This window comes from Notamacropus eugenii, chromosome 1, assembly GCF_028372415.1.
Source record: "Notamacropus eugenii isolate mMacEug1 chromosome 1, mMacEug1.pri_v2, whole genome shotgun sequence".
Classification (NCBI taxonomy): domain Eukaryota; kingdom Metazoa; phylum Chordata; class Mammalia; order Diprotodontia; family Macropodidae; genus Notamacropus; species Notamacropus eugenii.
The window spans coordinates 427,258,540-427,282,910 of NC_092872.1; the positions used below are offsets into that span (position 1 = coordinate 427,258,540).

Genomic DNA, 24,371 nt, shown 5'->3' on the forward strand with positions numbered 1-24,371 from the left:
TTAGCTATGCTGGTTCTTGGAAAACAAATACAAAAGCTTACTAGGACCATTCTTAGAGCCTTTCCAACACAGTAGAACATTTCAAAGACTGTACTCTGCTGGTGCAGCCTTGAAGAACTCTGGCTCTTCTCAATAGCACAATGGGGAACCAGTAGGACTTTGTGAAGGCTCAACTAGCTTCTAAAAATTTTCCCTAGTGGATAGACACCTAACAGTTGCTTTTCAAAGATTCATATTTTAGAGCTAGCAGGAACCTCAAGGGATGATATGGTAGACTCCCCTGCTTTGAGACACTTCCATTTTACAAATGAGGTAGCTATAGGTTTCATACCTTCCTAAGAAATAGAGACTTTCAAAAACCAGACTAGAATAACTAGCTAATCTTATCATGATTAGTGATGTCCCCATCAAAAGGCAACAGAAAAACACATGAAGGTTATAATCAGGATCCAGTGTATTATCAACAATGTGTTATATAGGAGCCCTCTCCCCACAATTCCTACTCCATGCAGGTTAGGCAGGTTTTTTCCTTAAAAGGTACTGAGGTATTTCTTGGTTGGCTCAGGGAACGATGGGTTCAAACTATTGAAAACACTTTTTTGTGGCCTCAGTACATAGGAGTTTGGGAGGGAGAGGAAAGTTTGCCTGGTGGATCATAATGGTTAATCACAAGCAATGGAGCTCTGCTTAGCTGAGTCAACTCAAGGTATCTCCAACATCTACCCTTATTGAATATCCTTCTCTTACTATGGCTAAGATAATCTTTTTTCATTAACTGTTGAATGACTTACCATTTTGTGCCATTATATAAAATCTAAACTACCAGGAGAAAGGTCTGAATCAGGCCTAGCCCAGCACAACCTGTATTCAAGTAGTATAAAAGACATCATTTGAAGAAAAGTATGCTTGGGAAAAAACTGGAGTTGGTCACACAGTAATAAGTGGAGAGGCCAGATATTGTACTGATGCCCACAAAACATTAAAAGAATCAGAGAAGGCTCTCTGTTTTAAGGATTAAATTATCTATAGAGGATTTATGGAAAGACAGGAATGAAGAATAATGCAAGATGAGAGTACATAGATGCAATCTTTACTAACAGAAAGTAGTCCTGATGTTGGTGCTGATCACAGACTCATTAAAGCACTGAAAACAGAGCCCATAAAACAACAATGGGTTACTAGAGTCAAACCTGTACAGTAGTAGCTGGTTTCTCTACTTCAGGTGTTTCCTCAGAAAACAGAGGTTCAAAATCATTCATGCTTTCGACATCTTCCAGAGATTGTTCAAGCTGCTCCAATTCAGGTGTCTAAAATGAAAGAGATTCTGTAACTTTAGTGAACAGCAAAGATATCAACCTTAATTCTAGACATAACTTGTCACAGGAAGGAATATGATCTTATCTGAAGATTTAAAAATTTACACAAAAATGTGAAAAACTTCCTAGGCTCATAAAATGATCATAAACTAATGACTATCTTAATGAAGGAATTTCTAGACTTTAAGAAATCAAAATCATAAAACTGCCCTGGCCCCCATCTCAGTTTACCCCCTTCTCATCATTTATCTACAATCTATCCATTCCTTAAGATTCAACAAATCCCACTTTCCTTTGAAAAGACTTCTGGGACCACACTAACATTTCAGGAAAAATTTTGTGCCAGGGAACCAATTCAGCATTAAGATCCTAATGTCCACTAAACAGAAAATTTGTTGTTATTACATGAGGTAAATAAAACATAGCAACAATATGATTTTTTTAACCTACTAAGATAAGTCCAAGAGTCAGTTTTTGTTAATGCATATGATATGTTTTAGGTTCTGAATTATGCCAGTAGTTCAAAAGTTCAAAAAAGTATTCAAAGATGAAATAATTTCAGGGATAGTAATTCAGAGTTCTTCTTTATTAGAAAAAATTAAAGCTCCCACTATAAGCAGAGTTCTATCCCAGACACTGTACAGAACTAGGTTAAAAAGAAACTCTCTTCCTACTAGCAACAGAAATGATGTGAGAAAAAGCAAGTAGAGCAAGTAGGTAGAAAAGTACAAGATAAATTTATTAGTGGCTATATTTGGTTGTTTATAGAAATCAATGAAGCTCAAAACTCTTCCATATTAGGAAGAATTAAGACCACTGCACAGTATTCTTATGACCAGAATCCTAAACTAATGAAGGTAAAACCTGTTCACACTATTAAGATATCAACATATTTCAGAAAAAACATCTGAAAAACATGAAATAATATGATTACATTTAATGTTACAAGCCAGGGCAGCACTTTTTATAGTAGTAAAAAAATGGAAAGTGATTGCCCATCAATTATGAAATGGCTGAACAAATTGTATATGATCTTAACAGAATTTTATTGCATCATACAAAATGATGAATATAAAGAATTCAGAGGAACTCGATAAAATTTATATGAACTGATGAAAAGTGAAGTAAACAGAAGCAGAACAATTTATACAATGACCACCATAAAGGAAAATAAAACTGAAAAACCTCCAAATTCTGATCTGTCACCAATTATAACTTCCAAGGACTAATGAAACAAGAAAGTAATAGACTATGGATGTGTGACAAGTTACACGTTTTAAGGCAAAGTCAATTTATTGATTTGCTATAATGCTTTGTTACAAGGAAGGAACCTGTTAGGGACAGGAGTATCACTGAAAATGATATGATGAAAAAGGAAGGTCAACAGGACATCCTCAAAAATACAAAAGAATATACAATCTTTTAGAATCATGTATTGAAAAGAAAAAATGTAAATATTTTAAAATGAATCTGTTTAATAGGTCACATGTTAAAAATAATGAAGTTAAAAAGAGGAGAATGGAGGGTGGAGAGAACTTGAGGTTAGGGAGAAGGTAAAGATGTTGTTAAGAGGAAACTGGGTAACAGGCAGTTTTCAGAAGAAATCAAAGCTATCAATAGTTGTGTGAAAACATGCTCTAAATCATTACTGATTACAGAAATACAAATTAAAACAACTCTGAGGTACTACTTCACACCTTTCAGCTTGGCTAACATGACAGAAAAAAAAAATGCTTGAGAGGATGTGGAAAAACAGGGACACTTGTGAAGTGGTCCAACGATTCTGGAGAACAATTTGGAACTATGCCCAAAGGGCTATAAAACTGTATATACCCTTTGACTCAGCAATATCACTACTAGGTCTCTATTCCAAAGAGACCAAAGAAAAGGGGAAAGGGCCTATATGAATAAATATATTTAAAAGTATTTTTTTTGTGTGTGGTGGAAAAGAATCGGAAATTGAGGGGATGTCCACCAACTGGGGAATGGCTGAACAAGTTGTGGCATGTGGTTGTGATGGATTACTATATTTGTGCTATAAGAAATGTTAAGGTGGATGGTTTCAGAAAAATCTGGGAATATTCATATGAACTGATGCAGAGTAAAATGAGCAGAATCTAGAGAAGATTGTATGCTGTAAGAGTACAATATAAAGATGATCAACTATGAAAAGTTGGCCACTGATCAATATAATGATGCAAGACAATTCCAAGACTTGTGATGAAAAATGCTATCCATCTGCAGAGAGAAAACTGATGAAATCTGAGTGCAGATTAAAGCATAATTTTTCTCTTTATTTTTCTTGTTTTTCTTTTCGCAACATGGCTAATGTGGAAATGTTTTACATGCTTTCATATACATAACTGATATCATTGCCTGCCTTTTCAATGGATGTAGGAGGGGCAGGAGGGAGAGAATTTGGAACTCAAAATCTTTTCTAAATGTTAAAAATAAATGATTTTTTTAAAAATAAATGATTTTTTAAACAGAACACTATGTGAGAAAGTCCAGGAACCAGAAAGAAAAAGGTACAAAGTAAGATGAACACAGGCAAAAATAAGATCGATATTTCCATTGGAGTACATTATAAACCACCTGGACTCAAAGAAGAAATAAAACACAAGAATCAAATCACAAGTCAGGTATAAAGGTGGAGAAGTATTAATTAGCTGGAATTCAATACTTCTTGTTGTTTAGTCGTTTTGCAGTTATGTCCAACTCTTCATCATCTCATTTGGGATGTTCTTGGTAAAGATACTGGAGTGGTTTGCCACCTTATATTACACATGAGGAAACTGAGGTAAACAGGGTTAAGTGACTTGTCCAGGGTCATACAGTTAGTGTTTCAGATTGGATTTGAACTGAGGTCTTCCTGACTCCAGGCCTGGCACTCTATCCACTGCACTACCTAGCTGCCTTGCAATACTTCAAACAACTATTGTTTTACTAGTTTGAACAGTTTCTCCACTGATATAATCCAGAATCACTCTGTGTCTGAGTGGATGGATGAATGAGTTGTTTGGACCAAAAATGCTAACTGCTTTACCTATGTTACACAGCAAAATATGGAAAGGAGGGATACTCATTAGTATCAATGTGGTAACTACAGATTCTACTGCTAGGGAATATACGTTATTCTTCCATCTCATAGATCTTCTTTCTTTCCTAATGCCTTGGCCCTATGCACTGAGGAGATTCCAAGTAAATACTCATCATTATTTGGCTCCAATGATTGCAACCTTTCTATCGCGAATCAACCTAGCCTCTTCTTCCTGCTCTCTCATTGGACACAATAGCAATCATATGCAAAGAGACATGGAAAGGGCTGCTGTGCCAAAATGGAATTGGGTAGAAAAAATAAAACTGGTCTTCCCTCTAAGAAGGTGTTAACTTATTCCTATTACTGAGCACCATTTGACTAGAGAAAGGGCTCAAAAGCAAACTCAATCTACCCTACTTGTCCTCTCAGATCCTTACCTCTGGTTTGGTATCTACAACATCCACTTCAATATTGACTTCTGCCTGGAGGATTTTCTGCTTAGTTTGTTCCACTGACAAACTGAGTTTTTGTATATAAGATTGTAGCTCCTCTGGAGAGTCCATGTTCAATTCTACCAGCGCTTTGTGAAACTGATCCATCTGTCCATCTTCTAGAAGCTCCTACAACGAGATTGTTTGGAATTTCAATAAGCTGAAGATTAATAGTGTATATACTCAGACAAAAGAAAGACAAAAAGGCTTTAAAAATTCTAAGTTAGGCAAACAATTTTTAAAAAAATCAAACCTGGAAAGGACATTTCAGAACACTGTACCTACATCATCCAAGGCACACGTACTAACTCATTCTCAGAGCCAAGAACATGTTTTTATCACCTTAAGTGACCATATCTGGCACAGACTTCAATACTTCAAGCATCTGTTATTTCACTGGTTTGGATACACTCTCCACTGATATATCCAGAGTTCCTTTGTGCTTTATTAGATGAACAAGTTGTTTGGCCAAAAAATTCATCACCTGCTGATCAACCTTCTGATAATAAGCACTTAGCAAGGCTTAACCTCAGATGACAGACACACAATGTAGTCTGCTGCTGGGCATAATATATAGAACCTGCAAATCAGCAAAACTATTTAGTTTGTGATTCAGGTTAATTACTGATAATGTTATAAATGGGTGTTGAATGATGCATCATGCCCAAAGCTCTTCAAACAAATGAATGTAAACGGCAATAAAATGCTATAGTGAAAAAGAGTTTGGCTTTATTATTGTAGATTCAACCTTAAGGAGATACACATTAAAAAAATTTCCATTAACTCATAAAAGTCTCCCTTCAAGTTCTATTACAATTTAAATCCATTTTCTTTTATCCTAAGCAAAGTCTGAAATTTTCAATCCCTAGTTTACTGCTCAAAATGTCAATTTCATGTTAGCTTGTGGGATAAAACTGTAGCCTTCTACTTTTAAAATGAAGATCCAGCTACAATTCACCCAGGACTTTAAAAATCTTTACTTTTAGCCACATTCTCCTGAGTATATCCCGCAGCTCCACGATCTTTATTTCATTCTGAAGACTAAAATGCTGGGACATAAGTCTTGTTGGTCCAGGCAGAGAAGTTTCACAGATGAAGTTCTGGCCTTCCTCTGGCTCACATACTAAATGTTAAGAAGCCATTACCTGCACAAAGAGAAGTCTGTCCAGCCGTTCTTGATCAAGTTGTAGTTTTTCTTCTCGTCGTCGAGCATTAAGTTCCTGAAGCCGCCGTAGCTGCTGCTGCCGCCTCTCCTGCTTCTCTTCAGACGACAAGGTGCTACCAAGCAGCTTGCTGGAGAAGGGGAGCTGCATCTTATGAACGTTATTTTCATAATATTCAGGAGATCTCCACTTCTGCAATTCTTTTTTTTTATTTTAGAGAATTATTAAAGAGAAACATTATTGTGGATGAACACTATATTAAATACAGCAATACTTATTAGAATATTAGATTAGGAGTCAGAAGATGTGGGTTCTGGGCCCAGCTATGTCACTAACTAGCTACGTGACCCTGGGTGAGTCTACGATTTCTGGGGACTTGAGTTTCCTCACCAGTAAAATGAAAACACTGGATTACATAATTACTGAGAGCCTCTTCAGCTCCAGAAAGACAATTTGTTGTCAGAAATTCTACCATAAGTAAAAATAACAAAGGAAGCACGGAGATATGTTATAGGAAGTATGAGGGAAAAATACCAAAAAATCAAATACCAACTGAAATAACATGTAACAGAAATAAGTAGAACAAAAGGAAACATTTACTTAGGCATGAAAAGAGGTCTAGAAGAAAAGAACCTGTACAATAGAGTTGTGCTACAGCAAAATTAAGTCCCAGGTGCCAAAAGAAATCTGTGACTTGGATGCATACACTCCCATACCCCCTTTTGCTCATTCTCGTCAGGGGAAATCAAAATACCTCATCATGGTATTAGTGGCATGTGGAATGACTCTAGGCAGCTAGGTATGAGCACAGTGGATTGAGCAAGAAGACCTAAATTCAAATCCAGCCTCAGACAATTACTAGCTGTGTGACCTTTGGAAGGTCACTTACCCTCTATCTGCCTCAGTTTCCTCAACTGTAAATGAGGACATTGTCTCTGTTAGCACAGTTCCTGGCATATAGGCATTATATAAATGCCATCTATCATCGTTATTATTATTGTTATTCAAAGGCTATGCCAGCAATATATAAGCTCCAACATTCAGTACTATGCTGGATGTTTCAAGGTCAGCCCCACTTATTGACTGCATATGCCCACTGTCTAAGAAATTACTTAGTCAAGTTCAGAGAAATTCATCAGTATGTTGGACAAAGTGTTGAATTTTTTGGCTACAGTAACCCACAAAGACCATTTAAGTCACAGACTGGTTTTGGTACATACTCATAGATGACTACCCAAATTGCTGAAATCACGGATCCTTAAGTACTGAAGTATGAATGAATCTCATTATAAAGACACTTTATTCCCAGATAATTTGTTCACTGAGGTTTTTCTGTCCTATTTTCTAAGATTTACTCTCTTTTAAAAATTCTATCCAAAATGTTTTTTCCTTAATTTTAAATCATGTATCCCAGGCTCCAAATATTGTTATGGTAATCTTGGAAGAAGTATGATATAAAAGAGTAGAGGGCTAAACTCTAAACAAAAATCTCTATCGGATTCAGGAAGACCTGGGTTCAAACCCAGACTCACATACTTATTACTAGCTATGCCACTTAACACTTAAACTCTTAGCCCAGTTTCCTCAACTACAAAACAAACAGAGCACCTATCTCACAAGGTGGTCAGGAGGCAAACCTTAAATGTGAGTTATTACTTTACAAATATCTCTAATAACAATATGACTTTATGACTATGGAAATAATAGTACTGTATCTCTTTGTTGTTGCTTAGTCTTTTCAGTTGTGACTGACCCTTTGGGGTTTTCTTGGCAAAGATACTGGTGATTTGCCCTTTTCTTCTCCAGGAAATCCATTTTGTCAGGCAATCAGAGGTTGATGTGCCCAGGGTCACACAGCTAGGAAGTGCCCGGGGCCAAATTTGAACTTAGGTCCTCCAGACTTCCTGACTCCAGACCCAGTGTGCTATTCACTGAGCCACTGACTGCCTCCATTACCCTTGTTTACCTAAAGTAATTAAGTATTTTAAGATATGAATGAATGAAGAAGAAAGATCATGCAAACTAACCAATCTTGTATCATAATTTATCAAGTCCACAGACTTGGACCTAAAAAATCATGACATTCTAAGAAATGACCATATGTGGTCCTTTTCTAGTGGTAAATAGTGCCCCTTCAAGCTCTGGATTTCCAGGATCTTATAAATAAGATGTGAGCTCAACTTTCTGCTTTGCCACATACAACCTGGGTAACCTGGGGCAAGTCTAATCTCACCAGTTCATACTGGTTTCCTGTCACCTTAAGCCATAAATTCTGTGGTCTCTTTTTTTGAGTATTTACTGAACATCTTCTAGTACGTGGTGCCAATCTCACAAGGGTGTTGAAATGATATAATACATATAAAGTGTTTTACAAACTTGAACACAAATGTCAGTTGTATAATTATTTCTGTTATTATGTACTAGCATTACATTAGTTCTTATGAAGAATTTTTTAAAAGGATAAGACATGTTCCTGCCATTAAAGAATTTATAGAGGTTTCACAACATACAAGAATTTCTGGAATCTAAATAAAGAGCATTTTTAGTCCAAAAAAGAATCACAAGTAACTGGCAGAGGTAGGTTTTTCCTAATCACAGGCTATTGACCTACAAAACGAAAATATACCACAGACCCACAATAAAGGATCATACAAAATCAAAGATTAACCAATAATAATTTCTATGCAAATACAACTAATAAGCACTACAGTATCCAAGCATTTGAATGAGCAATGACTCCCAGAATTAAAAGTATTGGTCATACTTTGGCTAGATTTCCACAAGCCAAATGAAATTAAGTAACAGACTAAACCTGCTTCCCTACACCAGACATAATGTAGTCAAATTGTAACAAACTTTGAATTAGTTTGGTATGTGAACATTATTAAAAATTTCCAGAAAAATATTATTATACTCAAATATAAATATAAAAACTATCTCAAAGACAAATGTAAATAACTTTTTAATTATCTATACTTTTTTCCCCTCCACTAAGAAAGCCAATTTTGAAATGACTTTAAAATATCAGGGCTAAGATTTATATTAAATGATAATGAAAAACAGGCAATAAAGCATTTACCAAGTGCTTATTATTTACTAGGCACTGTATTGAGGGGATATAAATAAAAACAAAAAGAAGGCCAATCCGTTTCTTCAAGGAACTTATATTTTAACTGGGGAACTCAACACCTAAAAGGGAGCTGAAAAGCTGAGGAATGGAGGGTAGGAAGGGGAGTTAACCACTCCAAAGCAGACAGTGTCCAAAGTGTCAGAAACAGGTTTAGGGGAGGAATGAGATACAGTCAGGCTGAGCTCATCCCCAAAATGAAAAGCCCTCAGAAGAAACTCAGCAATGGGAAAAGAGGGCCAGCATGGCAGAGGGATGTTCCAAGATGAAAAGGCCCCAAACCAGCTATTGAAGGGTGAGGAGGTCTTGGTGGCAACAGACAGAGAGTCAAAAGCACAACACAGGGGGGCTACATACAAAGAAAAATTAACTATATAGAAAGAAAAAAAGAACTAAAAGGTAATTTGCATATTATTTTAACTGTAAGAAAGCCTTCCCACTAAAATGTGGTAAGGAATAAGAATTAAATGAAGGATGAAAAGAATTACAGCTGAAGAAGGATCTGTTAAGGAAATTTAGAGGTTTTGGAATTGTGAAGATCAAAGAATCAAATTCAGGGAGACACTTGAGAAGGAACTTGGCAAGATAAGGGGAAATAAACTAGATGTTACTGATAAGGAGATAATAAAGTGAGAAAAGAGAATGACAGCTCCTGAACCAAACAACTACAGAGTTGCCACAGCAACTTCCAGAGCAGTTCTATAGAGAAGCTGTTCACAAGAGCTACTAGCAAAAAAGACAAAAGACTGAGGAACTTATGGAAAACAAAGTAATGAAGAATATGGGGAATTTTGCAGTGATCTACATAGTATGTATGATATGTCTTTCTGCCACAGTTCAAGTAATTGTTAATTACGCACAAAGGACACCTTCCCACTCAACCAGACTCACAACCTAGGTGTTCTCTCTCTCATCCCCAAATGCAATATGCAATCTACTACCACGTCCTGTTGAATCTACCTTTGCAATACCTCTCATAGATGACCACTTCTCTCTTGTGATGCTGTCACTATTCAGGTGAGGATCCTCATCAAGGCAAGCATAATCCAGTGCAAAAGTTTTCTAGTTGACCTGACTCAAGATTTCCACAGTCTAATCCAACCCATGATTGGTTATCAAAGTGATCTTCCTACCTTGTCATTCCCCAAAATTCAATAAACTCACATGCAGAAACAAAAAGAAAATTCACTTTGGCTTTTAAAGGAGTCCTTCATAACCTGGCCCTTTTCTACCTTTCCAGTTTTCTTATGCCTTACTTTCCATGTAGGTACTCTGATCCAGTGACTCTTACTTCCCTGCTATTCCTCACGTAAGATTCTACGTCCCAACTCTATGCATTTTCACTGGTTGTCTCCTATATCTAGAATGTTCCCACACCTCACTGCCACACAAGAGGTTCTTAGATCTGCTTTTCTAAAAGGAAAGCAACTTTTGAGGGGTCAACAATCTATTTTAATGACATTCACCAACAGAGAAAATACAAGCAGAGAAATAAAGACCCACAGACAGGGCTTCCAATCATCTGATCATAAGCAATACATACATCACAGATCAACAGACAGATCCAACTATCTGACCATTACATACATACAAAATTACCAGAGAGAGAAGCACCAACATCTGGGTTTTCAAAGAGGGGAGGAGGCACAGCTACCCAGAAGTCTTATCTGGCACACAAACCTTCCTCCAAAGAAGCCCGCAAAGCAAAATCTCACCTCAGAGTATATATACACATTTCAGAGCCGGAGGGCAGGACCCTGATGACCCAGTGCTTCATTAATTAACAAAAGGTGTGGGTGTTCCTACAAAACAAGCCTCCCCTAATCAAGCTCTCCTTAATGGACTCTAGGTGAGGCCTATTAATGGGTGGGGAAGATCTTTAATTCTAATTAACATTACACCTAGTTTCCTTCAAGTCTTAGCTAAACATTTACCATCTCCAGAAGCTTTTCTGACTCCTCTTTAATACGCCTTCCCTCTGAGATGACCTCCATTTTGTCTGGTACTGCATATATCACATTTTCCCATAGCTGTGTGCATGTTTTCTCCCCACCATCCCCAAACTGTGAATTCCTTGAGGGTAGGGACTATTTTGCCTTTCTTTGTATCCCAAGCTCTTAGTACAACACCTGGCATATGGTAGGTGATTAAAAAATGTTTGGTGACTTGACTTGGTTTCCTTCCTTCCTTCCATTAATCATTCATTCATCCTCCTAGGCTAAGCACATGGTATACACAGAAAAAAAATAAAAACAGATGCTGTCCTCAAGGAGCTTTCACTCTACTGAAATATAACAACATGTGCACAGAAAAATATATACAAAATAAATACAAAGTGATGTTGGGGAAGGGCCCCTAATAACTAGAGGGGAGCAAGTAAAGCCTCAGGTATTGTCTAGACGAGGGCTAGAGAACCTGTGGCCTTCTAAGTTCTTGGGCGCAGCCTTCTGACTTGAATCAAAGTCTTACAGAACAAATGCTTTTATTATGGGGATCTGTTCTGTGAAGTTTGGATACAGTCAAAGGGCTGCACTTGAGGACCTAGACGGTCAAATGTGGTTCCCCACCCCTGATCTAGACTCTGAACTAGGTCTGAAGGGAGTTAAGAATTTTAAGAGAACAAGCCAAGGAAGAACTAATTCCTGGCATAGAGACAATCTGTTCAAAGGCAGAGATGGGAGATGGAGTGCCATGTCCAGGAAACAGTTAGTAGGCTAGTTTGGCTGAAATGTGGAGTTTGTGAAGTAATGTAATGTTCAATAATCCTGGAATGGTAGGCTACAGTCAGATTGTAAAAGATTTTAAGTGTCCTGGTATTGATATTTTACAGAAAAAACAGGAGCCACTTAAACCTCGAACAGGAGAGTAACATGGTCAGTGATAAGACTTCTACTTGAAGAGAAGGTAAAAGGGCTGGAAGGACATTTCTCTAGAATCCACATTATGAGGAGAAATGAAATGTTCTTTAAATAAGTGGAAGGACTTAAATATAAAAACGAAAAAAGTAAAGAGACAAAGAAGAGTTTTGTTCTATATCAGTACATTGAAAAGTGGAAGAGAGGACAAAAGACAGAAGAAGAAAGGAAAAAGGACCACTGAAGTAACAGACACAAGGAATGAGCTGTCAGTACCTGTCAAGGAGAAAGAACTGCTCATCCTCCACCCTGATACTTATTACCCACTTCTGATGAGTCATGTTACCACATATGATAATGCCAGGAGGAATTTAGAAAGCATTGATGAAGATTATGAAGTCTTGGGCAAAAAGTGAAGGGGTATAGGTAGTATTTTCATTACTGCTACCAATCAAAGATAAGAGGCTAAATTTAGATTTGATAAGAAGGAAAATATTCTAAACAATTAAAATTATTCAAAAGGAAAATAGGCTTCCTTCAGAGGTAGTAAGTTCTCCTTCATTAGAAACCTTCAACCAAAGAATGGATGACCAATTCTTATATATGGTGTATAGGATACATACAGATCTTGAAGGGCTGCTTCAAATATCACTTTCTCAAATTCCTCATTTTACAAGTGAAAAAACTGAAATCAAAAGAGATTAAATGACTTTCCCAAGGTCTCACAGGTAGTATCAAAACTGGGAGATTCTTGTTAAATTAGGGGTTAGATTAGATAGCTGCTATAGTCCCTCTTAACTGAGAGTCTGATTTTATTTAAAGACTTAATGAAACTACTGAGAGAAATCCATCCTGTTTATTAGTCTCAGTGTCCAGGGAAAGCTAATGAAGTATTTTTATGTTGCTGCATGTACTCCTTATACAGACAGCAAATTTTAATCTCAATTAATATCAAATGTTGGTTTCTAAAAATAAGCTGAAGTAGAAATACTACCATTTCACTTCTAAAAGTTGCTATAACTGGAATCACCTTTCCCTAATTTCCTTTAATAAAAGAAATATCCATTGGTGTTAGTTAATTTACATACATAAAATATAGTAAGTAACATCGTTATAGTTTCATCTTATTATTATTCTATCACATATTAAGATTACTGGAAAAAATTATGTATTTCAACACCAACACTCCATTCTCCTGTTCAAAGGTTTAAGGTTTCTATACCGAACAACAAAGAATAAAAAAGCAGAACCGAAAGAGTATACACCATAGCTACAATAAAAATAAGTTTTCAGTTCAAATGTTGCTTAAAATGCTCTGTAATAGATACTGTCTCTTATAATGATTGCACTACTCAGTCAAATGATAGTAAGAACTAATACTGACACTGTCCCTTTAAGAAAAGTTTCTTGCATAAACTCAGAACCATAAGAACTATGGTTCCAAAGTAGTCTCCAAATTGTAAGAGATGGATGATAAAGGAGAGACCCCACCAATTACAATTCCTAAAAGACCTTGCTAAGCAAGTAAAAAAGTTAACTAAGAAGGGTAAACTGACAGGGAAAATTTTAACTTGGAAAAGACTAAACTTGCAAAGATGAGCTACAGAGAGGAAACCAGACCAAATATTTAAGTAAATAAGTAATCAAAAAATATTCACTCAAATAATTAATAGCCCAGCTCCTAGAAATAAAGAATGCTTTTAAAAAAGAAGAAAAGATAGAAAGAAGGTATACTTACCTTCTATAGTTTAGGAAAGTTGTTAAGAAACAGGAAGTATAACTAAGTGATATGAATCCCTATTGTGCTTTTTTAAATAAGTACTCATACAAAATTGCTAGAGCCCATATATGCAACAAATATAGAAAATAACAGAGATGGAAATCATAAAGTCTGTGATCAAAAGGTTTACATCATTACCTTCCACATAATCTTCAGCAATATAGCTATGCTCATGCAAGATTTCCTCCATTCGACTAAGAGTGATGGCAGCTAAATGTCCAGGATATTTCAGCTGGAGAAGACGTTGTAGGTATGCAGCTGCTTGGCTTCCTCCAAGATTGATTCGTTTACAGTTTTTGGCATCCAACCTATGGTCCAATCCACAGAAATAACACTGAGCTGTTCAACAACAAGGAATAGAAAAAAACAATGCATCTTTGGGCAGGGATAGGCAATTTTAAGACATGAACCTTAAGGTATTACAGAGTCTGTTTTCTCATTAGTGTACTTTGAGTAACAAAAGTCTCAAAGGCTCTCAGATGATGAGATGCTACCAAACTAGGTCTCTTGTGCACAAGTAATTTTTTTTCAAACATTAAATCCAAGATTTTACAAATAGCTGACTAAGGAAATAACATTGATATAGTCATGCTAAAAGAGATTTTTAAGTAGAACTGATCAAGTGAAAATGAAGTTTTAGAAACCTGGGGATTTAATGTTAACCTAAGGGAAGTTTAGAACAAATTTGTGTAGTTCACATCTTTGCCACCCATCTACCTAAGAACCCACCCCACTCTAGTGTGAAAGGCTTATGAAAGGGAATTGTTGTAGATCAGTCACATCCAACTCTTTATGACCCAATTTGGAGTTTTCTTGGCGAAGATACTAGAGTGGTTTGCCATTTCCTTCTCCAGCTCATTTTACAGATGAAGAAACTGCAGCAAACAGGGTGAAGTGACTTGCCCAAGGTCACACAGTTAGTAAATGTCTGAGGTCAGATTTGAGCTCAGAAAGATGAGTTTTTCTGACTCCAAGCCCAGTACTCTATCCACTGTACCACCAAGGTGCTCTTTTATGAAAGGGAGAGGTATCCTTAACTCTAGGAGTTAAGGGAGTAGTCCAGGAAGGAAAGGGATAGAGATTTAGTTACTCCAGAAATTCTAGAATGTTAACCCACACAGTATTTTGCCATCTTTTCCTTGTTCAAGATTCTTATAAATGTTACCTCAAATTGTCTGGGGGTAGAGATTCATTTTGAAGGGTACTGAGGACTATTCTTGTTGGAATTCTCTCTCACCAAACTAGAAATGGCTTGGATACAGATTAATGATAAATTTAAACAAAATTGTTTCTGGCACTCTGGTGCCTACACGTTACACTATTAGTATTAGTATTTTTCTTCTACATTAAAAAATTAGTATCTTACAGAACAGGTAGTAAACAAACAAAAATAATTATCCTGCATGTTGTCTCCCTTCATTAGATGCTCCTTAAGGATATGGAATATTTTTGCCTTTCTTTGTATCCCCACGGCTTAGCACATAAGAGGTGCTTAATAAACACTTGCTGACTTGATTTAAATGCCGATAGAAATAAGAGTTATTATTACTAGGATGTGGCAGTTTACTCACACAAAGTTATTGCTGATATGTGTATACAGAATATAGTCCCTGTAAGGCCGTAAAGGCATCATGTCCTAGCTATTTCTATGGTCTAGCACAAAGTTCAGTACAGGATATGTAAGTACTTAATGAACTGGTTGAATGAATGAAAAAAATGCTAATGAAATTTGACTGTAATATCACACTTTGCCTTTAGGCACCAATATCTAACTCATAATACACAATATGAAAATGTCACAGATTAAAATACTCCCCCTTCTTTGCACTTCTTATAGTGTGAAATTTGACTGATTGTTAGTTTTACTGAATTTTTTCCCACTTTCTTTATATTCTTTAAAAAAAATAATTAACATTTCCTACATTATCAATTCTTTTGTCTTGAGATTCTATATGTTGCATTTACTGAGGGAATATCTATTGCAAGTATGCATTATTTTTCAAGAATCTCACTTTTTTTCTTCAAGAAATCGGTAAGGGACTTACTAATTTGACTTCATTTAAATATGCAAAAGGATTAATAGAAGCTATCTACCTGAATAGGAAAAAAATGCCAGGAGCATCTCAACAGGTCAAGAGAAAACAACAGATTGACTGAAGCTTCTCTAATCTTTAAATAACCTAATCTTTATTAACTAAAGAATACTGAAAACTCTATACACTAAATTAACAACTTAGTTCTAAACTATGAAGTTATTATAATCATGGGATCATAAAATTTTATCACTGGAAGGCTCATGTAGTCTAACCTCTTCATTTTATAAACAAGTTAATTAAATAATGTCCAGAAACATTCAATGACCTGCCCAAGATCTAGTGACAGCATTGGGACTAAAACCTGTACCTCCTGATTCTCAGTCCAATACTTTTCCCCCTCAAATATTTTATTCATGCATTTTCTTTAAAAATATCAGTCACTTACAAAGAAGTCTATATAAGCAGAGTAAGTCAACTTCAATATTCTTTCTGCTGTAGTATACCCCTTTCCTCTTCTCAGAATTTTATACAGACATTCAAATGTGATAAGTATAACTCACCTTCCTTTTAAGACTGGTAAAATATGAGTACATTGGTATCCAGAAGAAACAATTAAGCCACTGGAAAGTGAGCTTTTTCTTTTATTGTGGTAGAAACTGAAGAGGCTATCGATTCCATAAGAAACTTTGGGAATCCCATAGCATTCGAAAAGGAGCTCTGACATCATCTGTCTTGAATATAGTGGATTGCAAACAGCTTCTGTTAAAACTACTGGATGATCAACACAGCCCTATGTAGAAATGAATAGGTAAATGAAAGTGATAATAAAAGATGATTAATAGTTTTTAAAAAGCAGAAATTAAATTCCCTAAGTGTTATACTGGCTTTTAGTTTGACTCAAACCAACTTAGTGAGATAGAAAAAATTAGCCTCTCCCTGTCAAACTGAAACCATACATTTCTAAACAATACAAGTTATATATTCGTACTGTGCAAAGTTATAACTCAATTGAGATCTTCATACTTTTTATAAAAAGTTATTTTAGCTTCCTGTATTCTGTGTACTCCATGAAAACCAGCAGCCTTACCGGAAGCAGAGTGAGCTGGTAAATGAAAGGCCTCAAATTATATGACATCTACCTTACACTCATAAGATTGGCAAAAATGACAACAAAAGAAAATTGCAACTGTTTGAGGAACTTAGGGAAAACAGGTACACTAACATATTATCAGTGGGCTGTGAATTGATCCAACCATTTTGGAAAGTGATATGTAATGATGTCCCAAAAGTTACTAAACTGTGTTAATACCCTGACTCGGCAATAATACCACTACTATCTTGACATAAAAGAGATCAAAGAAATAGGAAAAGGACCAATATGTACAAAAATATTTATAGTGTCTCTTTTTGTAGTGGTGAAGAACTGGAAACCAAGAAGTGGCTAATAACTGGAGGATAGCTGAACAAATGCTATATTAGTATAATGTATAAGAAATTATGAAAAGGAATGATTTTAGCGAAATCTTGAATGAACTGAGACGGGGGCAGCGAGTAAAATCAGGAGGACAATTTAAACATACAACAATGCTGCACAAACAACTTTGAAAGACTTAAGAGTTCTGATCAACACAATTCCTAATTCTGGGTCCAGAAGATCAATCATAAAGCATGCTACTCACTTCCTGACACAGACACATTCAGAATGCAGATTAAGATTTATTTTTGGACACGGACAATGCAGAAATTTTGTTCTGCTCGATTATGCGTATTTGTTATGAAAGTTTTCTTTTTCAAAAAGAGGGAGAGAAAAAAGATTCTTAGCATTAAGAAATCTTATTTTATGGCTAAACAAGCTGTGGTGTATGACTATAATAGAATACTATTATGCTGTGAGAAATGACAAGCAGTATGATTTCAGAAAAGCCTGGAAAGATGAATTGATGCAGAGTGAAGTAAACAGAACCAGGAGAACAATGTACAGAACAACAGCAATACTGTTTGATGAAGAACTGTGAATGACTTCTGTGAATGACATCCAAGATAATCCCAAAGAACTAATGGTGAGCATGCTACCTGCCTCCAGAGAAAGAACTGATACTGTTTCAATACATATTGAATTATGCTATTTTTCACTTTCTTTTTCATCCTTTTTCTTTTGGGTCTTCTTATATAAAATGACTAATATGGAAATGCTTTACATAATTTCATGTATATCTGACTGTTTACTATCTCAGGGAAGGGGAAGGGAGGAAAGACAGAAGGACAGAATTTGGAACTTAAAAAAAAGTTTAAAAATTGTTTTAGCATGTAGTTGGGGGGAAAATAAAATATGTATGTTTTTAAAAATTTTATTTTGGAAAAAAAACCAAGCTCATTATCCTATCCCCTAAACTTGCTTCTCCTTCTGAATATACAATCATTCTGACTGGCATTCACCCAGTATCCCTTGTTCATGACACTGGGGTTATCTCTGACTTGACCACTTCTTCATCTGTCATATCCATCATCAGTTACCATATATCTCAATTTTACCTCTCTGAAATATCTCTTCCATCAGTCTCCTCCTTTTTATTCCCATGGTCACTATCCTAGTCAGGTCCTCATTTCCACCCACCTGAACGAATGCAATGGACTCCCTACTGTGTTTCCTTTACTCTCTTCCCCAGTCTCATGTATTCTATTTATACTGCTGTTGGAATAATCTTTCTTCACATAAGTCTGATCATTCCACGCTTAATGGCCCCCCATATTCAATGGTTAATGAGTAAATAGTGGCCTAATGAGTATAAGTTTGAACTAGTATTTCAGTTCCTCCACAACCTGGACTATAGTGTGAATGGAATGAATGGATTAATGAAAAAACATTAAGTACTTACTGTATGCAAAGCACTAGCAAGACCACCTCTGTCCTCAGAGTGTGAAAGAGCCACGTCAAGATAGGACAAAAAGAGTAAAAGAAGAGATAAATCTGGTGCCTCTTTTGGATTTTAATTTGCCAACATTCACCACAGTTCTTCACACATAAGCACTTGAATGCTTTTTCATGAATTGATTCATTTCTACCTGTTCTAATTCTCCCAAACTTCATTGTTCCTTCCCCACACTTATGCTATGTTCTCTTCTCCTCTACCTTTGTGAATTCCTTGTTCATTCATTTCAGTTCCGTCTGACTCTTCCTCACCCCATTTGGGATTTTCTTGGCAAAGATATTGGAGCGGTTTGCCATTTCCTTCTCCAGCTCATTTTACAGATGAGGAAACTGAGGCAAATGGGTAAATGACTTGCCTAGGATCACCCTGATAGTGTCTGAGGCCAGATATGAACTCAGAAAGATGAGCCTTTCTGATTCGAGGCCCTGTGCTCTATCTACTGTGCCACCTAGCTGAATTCATATCCATCTTTTAAAACCAACTCCCATGCCACTTTCTCTCCATGAAGTCTGTGAATGCCTACAAACCTGCCCAGAACAGTGCTCAACAGAAAAGAGATGCCTCCTGAATAGATATCTGGAGAACTGAACCGAGAGGAGAAAGTGTGAGATGAGGAGGAAACTGCTGGAAAGGAGGGATAAAGAAGAGGCTGAGATACAGTAAGAATGTGAGGACAAACAAAATAAAAGGGAGAGTAAAGAAGCGGAAATATAAGAGAAAGAATGAATTGGGGGAATCCAGAAAATGAATGATGACGGGGGTCTCAGGAGGGAGAATGAGGTAGGGTGACGAGGTGGGGGGCATCAAGAGGGGGAGGGAAAAGAGCAGATCGCCAAGGAACAAGAGGACAGCCAGGGGGCAGAGAGGGTGAATGAGAGAGAGAGGCCCACGGGGGCACGTAGGCACGGTCTGAGAGGCACAGGAAGAAGTACGGAGGTAAGAAGCAGGGCAGAGGGGGGCACAAAGGGGAGGTGCGGAGAGGGCACGGGGGGGCATAGAGAAGGGGCGGGGAGGGTCTGAGAGGCGCAAGAAGAGGATGAAGATGGAGGGCATCAGAGAGGGGAGGGAGAAGTCAGAGATGGAAGGGGTATGAAGGAGCGAGAATGGGAGGGGGCATGAGGAAGCGAGACGAGGAGTCAAGAAGCTCAAGTGAAGTGAAACGATTGAGGGGGGGCAAAAAGGAAGAGGGGAGAGGGGAGCGGATGCGCGCAGCAAAAGGGGGAGCAGCTAGGCGTCGCAGTCAATAGAGTCCTCCCGGAGTCAGGAAGACCTGAGTTCAAATGCGGCCTCAGACACCTGAAACTTACTAGCCTTGTGACCTTGTCAAGTCACTTAGCCCCAACGGCCTTGCCTTCCACCACCCCCCCCCCCAAAAAAGTAAAAACGGTGGTAGGAGAGCAGAGAGGACGGAGAACTGGGGGGGACCCCGAGAGGCGCGGAGGGGGAGGGGTCAGAGGGTTCCGGAAGGTGTGTGAGGGGGAGGAGCCCGAGGGGCGCGGAGGGGGAGGGGTCAGAGGGTACCGGAAGGTGTGTGAGGGGGAGGAGCCCGAGGGGCGCGGAGGGGGAGGGGTCAGAGGGTACCGGAAGGTGTGTGAGGGGGAGGAGCCCGAGGGGAGCGGAGGGGGAGGGGTCAGAGGGTTCCGGAAGGTGTGTGAGGGGGAGGAGCCCGAGGGGCGCGGGAGGGGGAGGGGGAGGGGGAGGGGTCAGAGGGCTGCCCGGGGTCAGGCTGCAGGGCCCGCTCACCTGAGAGGCGACGCCGAGGCGCAGGAAGCTGTAGTCGAGCAGCAGTTCCTGCAGCTCCAGGTTGACGGGCACGTTGCGGTCGAAGGGCGAGCGGAGCAGCCAGCGCAGCGGCTCCAGGTTGCCCAGGTCATTGCCCACCTGCGCGCCCCCACCGCGCGCGGCCCCGCGGCTGCGCGCACACACGGAGCGGAACAGCAGGCGCGGATCGGGCTCGGCCCCTGGGCACGCCCAGCCCACGCGTGCCTGGAACGAGCCGTTGTCTATCACTAGCGGCACCGGGTGCGGCACCCGTACGGCCGGAGGGGGCTCCAGCACCGGGTCCGGTACCGTGCGAACATCGCGGAAAGCGTAGACGTTAGAGGCCGCCGCCATCTTGGAAGGAGCCGGCGGCCTCGGGGGCCGTCGCTTTTCCCTTCCTCTGGCGCTACAGTCACCTCCGCCCCAGCGCAGACGTTCCGGCCTCGGGGTGTTCGTAGCGCAACTGCGGCTGCGTGCTTCACGGCCCGCCGTTGGAGTAAGAGCGCCGCGGGTCTTTTTGCTTGTTGAAACCGGCTCCACTAGGGGGCGAGAGGCGCTCTAGCCCCTGACTGTGCCCTGCCTGTGGTTGTGCCGCATAGCGCCACCTGGAGTCCTGGCTGTTCCATGAACGAGGCACTGCAGCTCTCGGCTCGGCGCATTTTCTCTGACTGTCCCCCGTGCTTGGAAGGCTCTTCCTCCGCTGCTCGAATTACGGACCTCCCAGGCTTCCTTTAAATCCCAAGTAAAACCCCGCCTACTACGGGAAACCTTCTCCAGCCTTTCTTAATTCGGAGCTTGCCCTCCTTTGATTATTTCCTCTTTCTCCTAAAATGGCTTGCGTTATTTACGTCCGTATCTGCGCTTCTCCCTGGCGGGAGCTGCCCCTGGCTTCTTTTGTATGCCCCGTACTTAGCGCAGCACCTGGCGCCTAGCTGGTGCTCAGTGAATGTTGATGGGATGGAATTGAATTTTCAGAAGATCGATAGATGCTCATAATCCTTATATACCAGAATCCAAGCAGGGTGGACGGAACTTGGACTTGGCTTTTTTTTTTTTTAACGGATTTGGGGGAAATGAAAACTCATTTTAGGGTGGAATTGACTGGCTTTTTGCCTGCCTTCCTCAGACTCGAACCCTAGCAGCAGCATCGTAGCTAGCAGAATTACAAAGTTCTTTACATATCTTTATTTCATTTCATCCAGATAGGAAAGAATCAGCCATCAGCTAGACAGTATTTAGCTCACTGTGGTCGAAACATCTTGATGAAGATCTGAATTTCTTCATGCCTAGTCTCAGATGCTTGAATTTTGAGTCAGACCGCCTGATTCCAGTTCTGCTGCTTACTAGTTCGTTGCCTTGGTCGAATCGCTTACCTTCTCTGCACCTCAGTTTTCCCCAAAATAAGAGGGAGTAACTTTGTCCATGATCAGATAGCGAGTAATAGAATTCTGCTCTTACCTGCTGCACCATTAGGTTTATCAAAGAGTTTCTAACAAGCAGGACTGCACGTTCCTGGATCGAGCTTTCTTCAAAAAAGGAAATCAAAAAAGCTGAACGATCATTTGTCAGAGGTGTTCTAATCCAGAAGTTTTTGCTCCCTGTAGGGTTAAATTAGATGGCGTCACAGGGTTTGTGATTCTGTGAAATCTTAAAGGATTGGTTCTCCTCCTTGCTTGCTCTGCTTTTTTGGAATGATCAACAAACCCCATTCAGAAATTTGTCAGATGCTCTGTCTTTTAGCAGAAGTATTCCCACTGTGTATTAAGAGAGCTAGTCTCCCGTCAATACTATCGTTTGGCTTTGTGCCAGTTTTGTGGTTGTCATCAGGAAATCACGTTCATAACTCATAGACTTTTAGCTGGAAGGGAACTGACAAGATCAGTTCAAGGAATCACTTCATTTTGCTAATGGGGAAACTGAGGCTAAGTGACTTGCCATCCAACATTTAGTTGACTGAACAGTATTATGTTCCCCTATCAATATGTCATTTTATTTGCATATATGTAGCTGTATCCCCAGCCCCTAACAGTGCCTGGTATGTAACAAGAGCTTAATTGATTATAGTTATATTATTTTTTTATTATAAATTATAAAAAGAGCTTACTTGATCTGTTTCTTTTGAATAAAACATACCTATGAATTGCACATTGCAGTCATGAGGCCTCATTACCTCTCAGTGATACCTGTGAGATTTATTTACCTCATATTGAATTTCTAATTTACTTTAGTTTTAACTGGAGCCTTGCACTGTTTTGCACTGTTTTGGTGTCTGAAGATACTGTTGAGACTTTTCTCTTCCTTATGAGTTATTCTGTACCTCCTCCACTAGATGGCTTTTTTGTATGTCTCGAGCATTTTCCTCTATATTCTTTTTTTTTTTCCACTTTTATCTGGGCTCTTTTATGCTCCCCATAACTCCACTTAAAGACTATGTGCTCAGATGAATAAGACTCTAGAAAAATAATTTACATTCTATGTGAGGTGTGTGCTGTTCCTTTGTTATATGTAATTGTAATGCAAATATTTATTATCCCTATTTTATAGAGAAGGAAATAAAAGAGGACAGAAACAGGTACACTTTTTAGTGACCTCTAACAGAGTTTGCTCTAAGAAAAACAAATGAAATTAGGCTATGTGTCAGTGTTTTTATTTCTCTCAAGCTAGTTTGACATGTATGAGAGTACAGTCCAGAATTGGACCCTACTCCCTAAGGGGACCATTCCAGAACTGACTTGATTTGGGGGTACAAGGTTATATACATTTTCAAAAGGGGCTAATATCACCTGCCATCATTCTACCTTCTACACGGAATATTTTTTCACACAATTTTGTTCTCTAGGACTCAGAAATTGATTTTGTGAAAAGTCAAGTCTCCTTTGTTAAAAGAGAAGTTGTTAGTTAAATTTTCAGATGGGAGCCACAACTTTCAAACCTTGTTGAGGATGTACAAACTCCAGTGCTGAAATTATCTAGTTTCCTCTCCTATTTTGCAATGGGGGGGGGGGGGGGGCTCTTTTCCAAGTTCTGTTCCTTCCAAATCTGATTCAATCAATCCCACTTCTCCTCAACACTCTCACGCCCACACACACACTCACATTCACACTCACACTCATTCACTCACTCAGTTCCCTGTGAGCCAAAAATCAAGACATTCTAACAATACAGAGTCTGCTGAATATTCTTTCTGGATGAGGCAACAACTTCCAAACTCTCAAAAGGACTCTTAAATTGACAGATTTGTCTCCAGCTTCTTTTTCTTACCAGTCTCCCAGGTGGAAGTCCTAGAGTTGGGTAAGGGGTGGAGGTCTCTATCAGCTCTCATCTGTCTTCCTCCCTGGTAACTCTGAACTCTTCCTTTCCCTCAGCAGCAATCACGGAGCTCATGATTGTGACCATAAGAGATCTTACTAGCCCCTCGATGACCTTTTTTTAGAGCTGGGGGTAAGGGGAGGCTCTCATGTTTAGGGTGCCATGAACATTACAGGGAATAAATAGACTGTGAGCTGGGAACTACGAATCATTCCCTCCACTTAGGACTCCTGCAGACCAGAACTATTTCAAAACCCTTCTCAAATGCCTAAATATTACAGAAGCAACTCACAATTGTAAAGTGCCTTTTCCTCACAATAGCCTAGTAAAGAAGGTTGCGCTAGAATCACATCCATTTTGCAGCTGTGGAGAGGGACTCGGAGGCTAAAGTGATTAGGGGCATAGCAGATAACAGGACTGGAAGCTGAATGGGAATTCTGCTCAAACACTAGCTGTTGTAATGGGGAAGTCAATTTCTCTCAGCATCAGTTTCCTATCTAAAAGGGGGGATAATTATAACACTTTATTTTAAAGAAGCTAGTTATTGAAGTGATACCCAGCGA

At 38.9% G+C, this 24,371-nt stretch overlaps 1 protein-coding gene across 2 annotated transcripts in view; it reads right to left on the reverse strand.

The window, feature by feature from the left end:
- ACTR5 (actin related protein 5) overlaps positions 1 to 22,630 on the reverse strand; it is a 33,439-nt gene extending 10,809 nt beyond the window's left edge. For both annotated transcript variants that reach the window (XR_011972053.1, XM_072631499.1), the window contains exons 1-6: positions 20,482 to 22,630; positions 16,369 to 16,598; positions 13,911 to 14,080; positions 5,993 to 6,210; positions 4,794 to 4,976; positions 1,191 to 1,307 (exon numbers count right to left, since the gene is read on the reverse strand). Coding sequence is in view for 1 of the 2 variants with exons in the window: in XM_072631499.1 (XP_072487600.1) it covers positions 1,191 to 1,307; positions 4,794 to 4,976; positions 5,993 to 6,210; positions 13,911 to 14,080; positions 16,369 to 16,598; positions 20,482 to 20,853 (1,290 nt within the window). In the remaining variant the exon portion in view is untranslated. The remainder of the gene's footprint in view (positions 1 to 1,190; positions 1,308 to 4,793; positions 4,977 to 5,992; positions 6,211 to 13,910; positions 14,081 to 16,368; positions 16,599 to 20,481) is intronic.
- Between the last annotated feature and the right edge of the window lie 1,741 nt (positions 22,631 to 24,371).